The sequence below is a fragment of the Apodemus sylvaticus genome, chromosome 11 (assembly GCF_947179515.1).
Source record: "Apodemus sylvaticus chromosome 11, mApoSyl1.1, whole genome shotgun sequence".
Taxonomy (NCBI): Eukaryota; Metazoa; Chordata; class Mammalia; order Rodentia; family Muridae; genus Apodemus; species Apodemus sylvaticus.
This window is the reverse complement of record NC_067482.1, coordinates 47,656,353-47,669,572: the sequence shown is the minus strand read 5'-3', so window position 1 is coordinate 47,669,572 and position 13,220 is coordinate 47,656,353. Positions and strand designations below refer to the sequence as shown.

The following is a 13,220-nucleotide window of genomic DNA, read 5'->3' as shown; positions in this document are numbered from 1 at the left end:
ATCCCAATTGTGTATGCCTAGAAATTGAGCCCACTCTTATAAATGACGAAGAAAGTGAGACTAGCAAAATGAGGTATCTGTCTAACCTTGCTATAGGAATAAACTAGATAAACCATTGTGCCTTCACTAAATGGCCTTCTAACAATTCTCCACAATGAGGCTCTTGACAAGAGATGGATATCAGGACGCTCCAGAGTATTCTGTGAGGTCCCTGGCCTGCACGTACTGTGTGATACTAAGGGCAGACGTCCACAGTGCTTTGACCACCAGCCTAGCAGATGGTGGGATGACAACCTGATATGGGAACTGATGAGGCTCATCATGGTTCCTGCCTGGATGGACAGCCTCTCATCTCTCTACACGAGTCATAAAGTCTCTACATGCAAGGCTGTAATTCCTGGTAAAGTGAGGGTCAGCTCGGCATTCCGAATTTCTCTCCAGCAAGAGAAAGATGATATTTTCTTATCATGAAAAATTACAGCCCATTTATCAACTGTCTGCCATGACCATATGGTTCTGAGTAATTAGAGGACGCACACAGCTCCCTAGCACAAATTGACTGTAAAATATAGAGCAGGGTAACAAAATAAATGTCAGTGCTCTGGAGAGCTATTGAATGTGAAACAACTGCAGTTCTTATTAAGAATACTTTGGTGATATTTAGCCCCCTTTCAGACCATTAGAATGTGTTTAGACAATGTCTTTTTCCTGGATGTTTGTCACAACTATCTGTGTCCATCTCTCTTTCCCATTCTGACAATTAAGAGCATGAAAAGACAAAATCAAAATGAAAAGCAGAACCCTAAATGAAATGTCTTTAATTTAAGAGACTAAAGAGAGCTTGTAGGGTAAGCAATATTCTATATTTAGTTCCTGTGGCCAACACAGAATTTCAGAAGGCAGACAATTACCACTAGCAATAAGGATCCCGGGTGTTGCTAGCAGACCCAGACAATGCAGATGTGCAAATACCTGGCAGCGACAGGCTTAAGAAACCTGGCTAGGTAAGCATTAGCAAGCTACCTGGCCTATCTAGACCTCAATCACATCGTTTGTAAATATAGTAATTCTACCTTAAAGTACAGTTATAAAAATTAAATGAAATGATGTGAGTTAAAAGCTTAAGATGCCAGGATAATTCTTTCCTTTGAAAGTTTTACAGGCAGAAGAATTTATTATTCATAAAACATTCCATTTCATCTGTAATCACAGAATGACTGTATTAAATATTCAGAAAGAATTTATCACAAATATTGACCAAGATAGTGAAATGAGTCATTTATACAAATTTATTCCAATGAGAGGAATTCTGAATTGATCAAACTAAACAGTGCAAGAGCAATAGAAAAAAAGAAGAAAAAAAAGCTCATCCCTAGAGAGAGAAATCAAGAAAAGTCCGTTAACCCGGAATCCACTGAAATCTCAAACCTAATTTTAGAAATCGTGAATGCTAGGTTTCCCTGCCAGGAATTTAAGAATTCGGTGCTTAAACATTTGTTGAAAACAGATGTGGCATTGTGTGACATTGGCACTAGACTTCTAGGAAGCACCAGATGCAGAGCTTGGCCAGAGAAAGAACCCAGAGAATGTGAGGTTGCCACCTACATCCTGTGGCTGCATTCTGTGCCATATAAACCAAGCCCTTGGAGGCCAATTTGAATTCTGTTAGTTCTCCATGCCCAGGTAAAAGAATCAGGAGACTTTACATTAGGAGGAATGGGACAGAAAAGAGCCTCTGTTATATTCTGATTTGAGGATATTTAATCAAATGAATTTATGTAGTTAAAGCCTCAGTTACACAATGAGCATCAAACGGATGCCCGAACTCACCAAGCAAGACATCTGCTTGTAATGAACTAGCTAATATTAGCATGATATTTTAAAAACCCATCAGGAAGTGATGAGAAACTATCAGGGAAACAACAAATGGAAGCCAAGACCACTTCTCTTAATTTGCTTCACATCCATGTGCTGAAATCTAACTAAAAATACCCAATTTCTGTAACTCTAGTTCCAGGAGATCCAACATCCTCCTTTGGCTTCTTTATCCATAAGACACCTGCATAAAAATTCCTGCCCTGACAAACTAGTCCATAGTCAACCAGAGTTTTCCTGGAAAAGTGCAATTAATGCAATGTCACTATATTTCTGTTGACTTTCTTAATACCAACATCCCATGATGCACCTTACTCTTTAGAGGGACAAGTGCAGAAATGTTTCATTCTCTATTTATGATCAACTATGAACACTAAGACCTAAAATAAGCATATTCTCTCTCTCTCTCTCTCTCTCTCTCTCTCTCTCTCTCTCTCTCTCTCTCTCTCACACACACACACACACACACACACACACACACACACACACAAATGTCGGACATAACCCTGTGGCCATCATTCTGGCAGGACTCCACCCCTACAGTCACTTGGATACAGCCAGGTTTTCCCCACCACACAGTTACCAGATAACCCAGCCCACTATAAAATGGGATGCAAGGCCCCTCCTAGCTTTCTTGCTTTTTCTCTCCTGTCCCCCTGCTCCCCCTCTCCCCAATCTTCTCCCCTCTTTCCACATGGTCATGGCCAGCTCTCACCCCTCTATCTTTTCTTTCTCTCTTTACTTCTCTATTTCTTTTTATTTTCCTACTTCTCTATAATAAAGCTTTGAAACCATGGACTGCCTCTTCTTTTCAAAACCTGCCATGTAGGAGCAATGGATCAGGCCTCAGCATCTCCAGCTGCCAGAAAGGACCCAGGACTTCCCCACCCAGCCAGGCTTCCTCTACAGGTACACAGGCCTGCACCAGAATGGCCTGCCTTCTGGTCAAGGACCTTCTCCCCTAGCCAGGCAGGCTCCCCTCCACTAGAGGAGTCCATCATCCCTATAAGGGTACCCGAGCTCCATTAGTTTTCCCATACACACACACACACACACACACACACACACACACACACACACCACAAAATAAAAATAAATAAATCTTCAAATATATCTTTAAAGATTAAATGATAATGATAAATGTACTATGAACAGCATTTCATTTTTTAAAGATCTTTTTCATTTCAGTATGTATTGAGAAGGAAGGAGGGAGGAAAGGAGGGGCAGAGGGAGGGAGGAAGGAGGAGGGGCAACAAAGGGAGAGGGGAATGAGAGAGGGGAAGAGGGACAGGAATAGAGGGAGAAGGAGAGGGGGAGAATATTACCCATGAGTGCAGGCTAGAGAGGGCATTGGATGTCCCTGAGGCTGTGGATTCAGGTAGCTGTGAGCTACCAAAATGGGCTCCAGGAGCCCATCTCAGTTTCTTTATAAGAGCTCAGGGATTCAAACTTAGGTCTTCTGGAAGAGAAGTCCTTGCTCCAAACTGCTGAGCCACCATTCTAAACCATAGTAGACTACATTTTAAGTGTAAATGGGCATTGCTGAAAGGTCAGAGGAATTCTGTGTGTTTGTCATTGTGCCTGTCTATCTGTAGGCATGTGTGTATGGGAATTTAGGACTGTTGAGGCCACAGAGAAGCTGTAGGGGAGAAAGGACAACTTCAGGTGTCAGTCCTCTACTTCCACCTTGTTTGCGACAAGGTCTCTTTGTCGTAATGGTGTTCCACACCTCAGGCTACCTGCTCATGTGTTTCTGAGGCCTCACCTCTCAGTATGCCCCATCTCCTTGTAGGGAAACTAGAAGACTGATGCTCAGGTTCAGGGTCTTGTTTCTACACGTGCTCTGGGATTCAAATTCTCGTCTTCTTGCTTGCCCAGCAGGCTGTTTTGCCCACTGAGTCATTTCCTCAGTCCTGAGGAATGATTGTGAGGATAAGTACTGAATTTACCCATTGAGAAGGGGCAGACAGAGAAAGAGGGAGACAGAGAGCGCAACAGACAGAAAGATGGAGAGAAAGAACGAAATGATTTGAATTGACTGAAGCTAGAGGAAGAATGGGGAGATGGTTTAGTGGTTAAAGTTCCTGACATTCGGAAAGCATGAGGACCAGAGTTTAGAACACAGAAATACATGTCAATGCCACCCTGCCTTTAATTCTCATGTTAGTACTTGGAATGTAGATATAGGAACTCCCCAGAGCAAGCCAAACTGGTGAGAGCTTGCTTCGACTGAGAAACACTGTCTCACTGAGATAGGAAAGAATTACAGAAGACTCTTGATGTTAACTGATGGTCTTCTCATGCATTCACACCCTAAACAGACCACCATACACATACACACACACACACACACACACACACACACAGCCACACATGTACGAATACATACATTCTACATGCATGAGACAAAATGAAGGCTGACAATGTTGCACAGAGATTCTTAGGTTCCGATGTTACTTTGTTATTCTCACCAGAAACTAAGCTTCCAGAGAGCAGGTGGCTTCCCACAAGGTGAGCTTGCCTCTATACCAGCCAGAAAAAAAATCCCTGCTAAATACTTCCTAAGTAGACAGATGGATCTCAAAACATAATGACTTTAGTATAACCCATATACATCCAATTACAGAAGTTCTTTTAAACAGATTGAAAGTGATAATATGGAAATGTTGCCATAAGTGTAACACACTGCAGGTATAAGAAATAGAAGAAAATTGTGAAAACTGACACAGGGAAGGCTTCTGATATGGAGTTAAGTATGCAGAGGTGACATTTACTTTTTTTGATGGGGGCCATGCACTGGGTGATTAGGCTAAGAATTCTTGTGTTGGTTTCTAAGATGCTATCGGCTCTTTTTGTTAGAGACCTTTGTTAGGTCTTCTCTAAATCTCCATGCTTTTTCCCCTTTCACAGCTTAGAGCCTAGTTGGAAAAAAAAAGACTAAAAACACCTCAGGCAATATTTTATAAGAATCCCCTCCAGTCTCTCTGCTCTGCAGCCTGAGAGCCCCTCTGGGTCTCAGCTCCAGCAGCATAGAAATGAAGGGAAGTGCACAAAGCAAGGGAGAATGGGGGCCTTCGCACCAAGCAGCAGAGAAACCAGAAGATGGTGTTAAATGCAGGTTGATGCATGCTATTTCCGGAGTCTAGCGCAGTCAGAGAACACAACACGGATGTACAGCAAGACTTCCAGCAGGCTCGCACTGCTGATCGTAGGAATGAGAGAGAATTTCAAACACCATAAACATGTGTTTGGAAAATTGAGTTCAAGGTGAATATATGTGAGAAAAACGCATGTTCTCCGCTCAGTACTAGAGACAGATTCAGAAAATAAAGAAAGAAGTTTCCTGAAGATGCCTCTTCAGGCAGGCTGGCACTGGGACAGCATCTATGAAGACTAGAGGATCGGGTCCGGATGGACGCACAACCATCTTCGAAGCAGAGAAAATCCTGGCCAAGCAGAGGGAAAGAAACCCATGGTTCAAGCAAATAAAAATGATCTCTAGTGACTTTCCTCTTCCTAAACTCTAATGACAGGACTGGAGTTTTCAAACCTTTAGAATTCACTCTGATAACACAGCTCTGAAGTATGCTGAAAGTGAAACTCTGAAGTGAAAAAATGCAGTAAGGAAACTTCTCAAGAAAGGCTGGGCATTTTAAACTCTTATATGAATCACTGACATTTCAGTAAAGGTGCAAACATAACAAGGCACAAGCTGTAGAGTCTTTCAGAATTATGTACAACATGCAATGAACACAGTCCAATTCTAAAACTATACAACAATAATGATTTTCTTAATGTTTACTAAAATGTTTGTAAGGTCATACATCAATGTTTCAATATGTTCAACTGGTAAAAGGTCATTCTTATAAATAGTTTTAAACTACAAATAAAAATTATGTGTATCATCTAGGGGTGAATAAAGACCCATTGCTGTTACCACAGGTGGTAAAGGGAAGTTGTATAAATTTTCCAACTCCAGGGTTGTCATCTTCCCTTTAGCTGAATGCTGATCACTTTAGAAGAAGTAAAAACCTCCACAGCATTTCAGTGTGTGGTTTTGGAGTCATCTCACATGAAATACCACATTTGGTATTTTCGTGGATGTGAATACACTACATATCCCAAGAGTTAAGCTAATGTACCAGGAATAGGGCCAGAAACATGAAATTTCAACAAAAGTTCTGACAAGTTTAGGGGAAGTGCTCTGTCTCCCTTTACAACGATGCTGGTTAACAGGAGTAACAGCATTACCCAAAACAGTTTGCCATAGCAGAATAAGAAGGAAAACCCATAGCTGCAACCTCCCAATCTAATCCTTGTGGTTAGGGTCAGGGAGATTTCTCTGCAATAGCCAACCTTATCACTCATCTAGTATTTGCTCACTCATATCTCACTGGAATAATCAATAAATTAGTAAAACTCCATATCCATTAATGGAAAGCACACTGAATATAATTCCTTGGTTAGAGTGCTATAGGTCAATCTTTTTTTAAGGCAACATGTCTTTATGCCAAGAAATTACATGTGTAATGAATTTGTTTCTTATGAATAATGAAACAATTATGTTCTGTGATATAGCTATTATTACATCCAATACAATTTATACAAAAGTTCAAAACTAACATCTCATACTTCTGAAAGAATACATTTGTTTTATAATCTTTGAAAATTACTAGTGTGCATGTATGTGTGTGCGTGTGTGTGCATATGTGCGTGTATGCTTGTGTGTGTTTGTATTTACATCAATATATATCAGCATCATCCAATGCTTTCCTAAAGCAGGCCAATACCCTCACTTGGGTGAAGCTCTGTATGTTGAAGAGAAAAATCTGTCCTATCTCAGCATTCCAGGTGATTCTTCCCATTAACTGCTTCCCTATATGATCAGGACAATAAGGCAAATACTGAGAGAGAAAAGCTTAAAAAGCTGGAACAGTACTAAATGCAGTTTGTTCAACTTGACCACTTCTCAAGAAAACATTATTTAAGATAATGCAAACACCTCCCCCCACCCCACCCACACACACTAAAATATATCTTTAAAGTTAAAATATAACGACCTCAATATATGAGAGGAAAATTCTAAATAAATGTACATTAAAAATATGTTTATTTTAAAAATAGATTACTTATCCAAAGATGGTGTGTATGTCAGCCTTACTGCTTTCATTTTTAAAAATAATTTATACATTTGTATAAATGGAATTGTTTCTGATTCTCCAATTTCTTTGATGCCCTGTGTTTGAGAACACTCCGTAATGCCTTCCCATGGAATACAGCACTGACAGAGATATAATGGCACAGGACTTCAATCTCAACATGTGGAAGACGGAAGGACGGAGAGTTCAAGCTATCTGCTACGAGAGATGCCATCTCTGGAAAGCAAAGCAAAGGAACAGGCAACAAAATCCCTGGGCTTATCACCTGCAGTAGCTCTTGTCTGGCATTTCCCCTTGCAGCTGAAACGGCCCTGCTAGAAGTGCACACGATTGGAGAGTGTACAGTCCGACACAACATTAAGTGCTTGCTCCAAGATTCCTACACAGTGTCATTAGTCACAAAAATAATTCTTGCTCATTTATAAAAGATAGAAGTAGAGAGAAAATTTAAACCATGCTTTTATAAGAAGACAAACCTAGAGTTAAAAAAGTTCTAGTTTTAAATTAAGCTTGTCATGATGAAGCAAACTGTTAGCCCTGTACAAATGATGTAAACCTCATTTTACTCATTTAATTCACAGATGACAGGGGCTTCTTCCTATAATTATAGGAAAGATTAAAGGGAAGTATTTATAAATTAATTAGCATAGTACCTGGCACTCAACCAGGGACAAACATTTTATATTTCAAATTAAAAATTATTACTAAAACAATGATTTCATATAAGGGAAAAAAACTTCTTTTTCCCAAAGTGTTAATAAAACTCAAAAATATATTATTTCTAGAAAATACCACAAAACTCAGGTAATCTAGCTCATGTGAGCAATGAAATGAGTGGCAGGGATTGTACTGGGTCTGTGCAAATACAAAAATGAAAACCTCAGGTTGGTAGAGTAACTTCAACACAGATAGATGCAAATGACGAGTTTTGACCTGAATTCTAATGAGGAAAGTTTTAATCACCTATCTTCAGAGACTTCCGAAACAATATTCACATCCAGTCCACATACACTGCTAAGCTGCATGCCACTGTTGTTTAGGATTATGCTAAATATTCACATTATTAGTTTGCTGATGCTTTCCACAGCTAATTGACTAATATATCCCACCCCCCAAAATAAGGAATAAATTCGCAGTGAATTTTGAGGATGCCTTTGGTTAAAGAGTTCTATAGTCTTATTTTTTCCTATGCTTGTTTTGGGTTGAAAACTCTGTGTTTGATAGGAAAAGAGTCAATGTTTATAACTTACCATGCTTCACTATTAAACGAAATCATTCTAGAATTCATTGCTGGTCAATGGTGTTCAAAATGCACCATTTCATATCTCAAATAAGAACTAAGCACTTAAGGAGGAAGAATTTTCTTTTACATACAAAAGTATAAAACAGGAAAGGAAATCTGCGCTACAAAATGAAGTATAAAACAGGAAAGGAAATATGCACTACAAAATGAAGTATAAAGCTCATAACACACAGAAAGAACACCTTAATTATCCACAAGCCTCCTCAAAAATATACTCTCTTTAGTGTTTTAACCAAATTCAATAATCTAATAGTTAAAGCCCATATACTTGTGTATATGTGACATATCTATATCTATAGATAGATAGATATGGCTGCAAGTATATGTACCTACATATTTCTATACCTGCCTCTACATACTATCCTCTATTACCAAGACAATTTCATGATAAACAGAATATGTTCGCCAAGAGAAATAAAGATAATAAAATGTGGAGTGGTGGTTTCAAGGACATATGTATCCACAGGCTCAGAGTTTTGAATACTTGCTCTTCTGTCAGTAGCACTGTTTTGTGGGCGGGGGAGGTGAGAGAGGTGTGTCCTTGCAGGAAGAAGTATGTCTTCTGCTGGGATTAGAGGTCTTTAATCCTAGGCCCTTCCTACGCCTCCTCTCTGTGCCCATGGCTATGGCTCAAGATAAGTGCCCAGAGCTTCCTGTCCTTCCTGTCATGCTTCATCCATGATGGACTCTTTATTGACTGAGACTTTTCTGAAACAACGCATTCAAACAGATTTTCATTGTCATACCAAATAAGAGTTTTTAAAGAAACACCAAAAACTATGAATAAAAATACACATAGCTCTCAAAAGCTAAGCACAGTTGCTATCATCCAAGAATAGCAATTCACAATTAATGTAACAAAGCTCACCTGCTCATTTTTGCACAGCCACACACTGTTGCCCCTTAACACAGTAAAAATTTTGGCTTTATACCCTCTCAATTCAAGATATCCACATTTCTCAGGAGCCACTGCTGCTTGCAACTGGGATGCAAGTGATGGCGATGCCAGTGCACTTAATAATACGCTGATCCACTCGTTCCTCTCTTCTGAAATCAGAGGGAAAATATGTAAGAAAGACAAAGAAAAGCAACATAAGATCCTCTTGCTCTGAAGCAAACAACAAGCAAATTCTCTACCAAAGACACAGCTTAAATTTCACTGTTAGCAGAGGCAGGACTTTTATTTTAGCTGAACAGAAAAGACTATGCAGTTCCCTGGAGCCAGCAGGATGATCTTCTTCTAAAATACCGCATCTCAGGCTCCATTTCAGCCTCAAATAAGACTGCACTTAGAAAGGACTCCAGGAGATCGAATCCCTTCTTCATGTCTGAGATTATTCTGGAGACTGTGCTTTTCTCTCTGCAATAATTTTCAAATTAAATCTTGCCATTAGGGTCCAGGTTTGAGTTTGGGGCCACCAGTTGGTGATTGTACTTTGGGAGGTTATGAAGACAGGAGTGAAGAGTCAGAGTTGGAAAAAGTAGTTACTCAAAGACTAGTTTCTTTGAAGGCCAAACAAGTGCTGTCTTCCTTTTAGCTTTTTCTCTATATCTAGATGAAGAAACTTCTATTTTACATACCAGCCCCCCTCCCCCCCTAATGGATCTTCCCAAGTACCGGAGACCAAACTACTATGTAATGAACTCTCTGAAGTCCTGAGCCAAAATAAATCTTTCCTCCCTTAAGTTGTCTGTCAGGTTACTTCATCGGAGATTCAGGGGGTGACTGGTACAGAAGAAAACAGCATCACTACACAACTGATAGATTAAGCAGGGAAATAATCAGCAGATGACTCTTTATAACTTAAGATAATGCTTTGTAACTCAGCTTCCAAAGTAAAACGTGGTATTCACACTCCCTCCATAAAAGCTAAATGACCTTCAGTTATGCACCACACACTACTGGTGGCACAGAAATGTGAAATAGTCTCCAAGGAGTAACCAAGACAATAAGTCAAGTTAGATTTGAACAGATAATGGTGCACAGACTAGAATAAATGTCACTCAAATGGTATCGAATAATACATGAGTCCATTCGACAGAGAGAATGGATTTACTGAAGGTCATTGAGAAAGGTATTGCCGAAATTATAAGGAAGGTTAGTTAAACTACTACACAACTGCATTTGGCACTATAAAAAAAGTGGGGTAGGTGATTGATCTTGAGAATGAAGAACAATGTTTAAAAAAAAAAATTAAACCGAGAAGGGCATTTCGGGACATTGAGCAAGGACAACACAAGAAAAAATCAACAGGAACCAACATCAGTTCTGCGACTTATCTTTTAAAGGAGTGTATTGATATTTTTGAACTTACATGGAAATTATGAGAAATATGGACAGACAACATCCACTACCTACTTTGAATTACAGAAGAAAAGGAAAACCCAAAATCACTTCAGGATAACGAACTAGGAGGAAAGACCATTGAGATGCCTGTGTTTATGACTGGTATGACAACCTGGGAGCATAGAATTCAGGAATAAGACAATTGAGATATAAGAAAATTAAAATAAAATATAAGGACATTCAAAGTATCAGCGTATTAAAGGGAGTAAGGTATAGCTGATTCATGGATGTTAACCCAGAAATGAATTGCCCAGAATATAAGAAAGGTTGGTCTCATAAACAGCCCATGAAAAATGGCAGGGCAATCCAGTTCACAGAACACTGTCCATTTTCAGGGCACTGGCATATCTTAGTAGACTACCACCATATGAACAAAGACAATGTCTACAAGAAAGGACCCATAGATGCAGATATATGAGACGAATTGCAAAAACCAAAAGGGGATCTTTATGTTCAAGGATAGCAATGACACTATCAAAGCTGAATAAAAATAAGTATATACATAGAGATATGAATATACAAATAAATAAACTAAATAATAAATCAGACTGAATCTCAGGTAGCAAAAATTTTAATAGAGAGAATAAACAGGGCCATGACTTGGGATTTAGACCAGCTTCTATTACAAGCCTACCCACAGAAACTTCATTGTGGATTATAATAAGTCTTCATATGAGATGTATTAATATTTAATAAAGGATGGAAAATTACTTCACAATAAGTTTTAATTTCTAAATTAATACTATCCTTGCTCAACTTTTAATGTACTAAAAAGAGTTCAATGATAAAAGCCAATATTGATTTTCCAGGCATTACATAATTCTCACAAATGGGTGTTTTCTTGCATATCTGGATGAAGTGCACTCCAAATACCCACAAACCTATTAGATGTCTGAAAGCATTCTGGAATCTTGACTTAATATCAATAAGCAACAACACCTCCACAGTGTGACATCTTCAGCAACGGGTCCAGCCTGTACTAGAAAAAGCTATGCTATATCTTTAGGAAGAGTTTCCACCTTACTGTGGTTATCACTTGTGAATGTTGGTTTCATACAAGATGCTTCTGCCAAGTAATCTAAAGAATGGTTGCTTTGCTGACTATTCATAAACGTTTCAAATGTAACTATAATGTAATAAAGTAGACCCAAGCTTTGTGGTTTTTACATCACAGCTAGCATATTATCTCAATCTCTCAGTAATTAATTTGAAATTGTCTCCTTTATACTTTAAGCATATGTATTAGAGCAGTACTAGTATAAATTGACTGATTCTGAACATCATTTTCCTCCTGAGGCCTCCAAGAATAATGGGAAGGAAACAAAGAATAAGGAGTGAATGTCCTGTTTGGGGCTGAGCACTCATCTCTCATTTATTTTAATACTATGAACCGTCATGTGTCTCCACAATCATTACAGTTCAGTGCAAGGAATAGAATCTATGGATATAAACATAAAAATTTAGACTATGGTTTTGTGACAAGTCTATTTAACTGTACAACAGTAGTGAGGGTCTATGACCTTCCTAGCCATGGGGTTTGGATGAATTTTACAGTACCAGACATCCATTCCTTAACATGGAATGAGTGGCCCTCAATTTGCTAAGGCTCAGAGAAATTTTCAGAGAAGTATTAAGAAAGCATGTACAAGGCAAATGTGTGTGGGGGGGATGGGGGACTTGAAATGCTATCTTCAGCACAGAATAGACACTGAAAACATGATTTCGTTACAGCTACTGTTCTGTCCATTGGGTCTTGACAAGACTGGTATAGCAAATGACAATCACAGATAGAGAAAGGCCTCATGGAGCTCTATGCCTAACTGTGGGATTTTGTAAAACTGTTGGGTTGTCCATGAGGGACAGTCATCTTCAGTTGTACACAAAACTGTTAGGCCATCAGGCTTCCAAAGATACTTCCACACACACAGTCACACAGATGATCCTGGCTGAAAGAAGTATGTCATAAAACAACACACAAAAAGCATGAATATGAAAAGGGAACCTTTTGGAGGAGAAAATGCGAAGTGGAGAGTGTAAGGAGAAATCTATAAATCTATCTCTATATATGTTTATATCTACATATCAGAAAAGTTTACAAACACATATAGACTTTGAAACTGGACAAATGTCTGAGTATTAATGAGTAGCAGTCACCTATATTTTGTGTGCGTGTGTGTGCATGTGTGTGTGTGTGTGTGTGTGTGTGTGTGGTGTGTACAAATGGCTACCACAGTCTGAGTGTAGAGGTAAGAGTATAGCCTATGGTGTCAGTGCAGGACTTTTGCATTGTTTGTGACAGGCTCTTGTTCGCTGAGAGAGTAGCTTGCCTGGCCTGTCACTGTCCAGAGTCTCCATTAACTGCTTTGCATTTTGCCACAGCAGCACTAGAATCACAAACTTGCTTCTACCCCTGGCTTTATGTGCACCCTGAGATGGAACGCAAGTTCTTGTCCTTGCACAGTAAGTTCTTTACCATTGAGCTAGCTCCCTAATCCCAGAAGCGTATTATTAATATTACTTGTACAAAGAATAGAGA

The 13,220-nt window shown here is 39.1% G+C and overlaps 1 protein-coding gene across 2 annotated transcripts in view; it reads right to left on the bottom strand.

Annotated features, from left to right (window-relative positions):
* Positions 1–13,220, bottom strand: part of Arap2 (ArfGAP with RhoGAP domain, ankyrin repeat and PH domain 2) — a 169,855-nt gene that overhangs the window by 91,016 nt on the left and 65,619 nt on the right. For both annotated transcript variants that reach the window (XM_052199605.1, XM_052199606.1), the window contains exon 9: positions 9,206–9,384. In XM_052199605.1, coding sequence (XP_052055565.1) covers positions 9,206–9,384 — 179 coding nt within the window. The remainder of the gene's footprint in view (positions 1–9,205; positions 9,385–13,220) is intronic.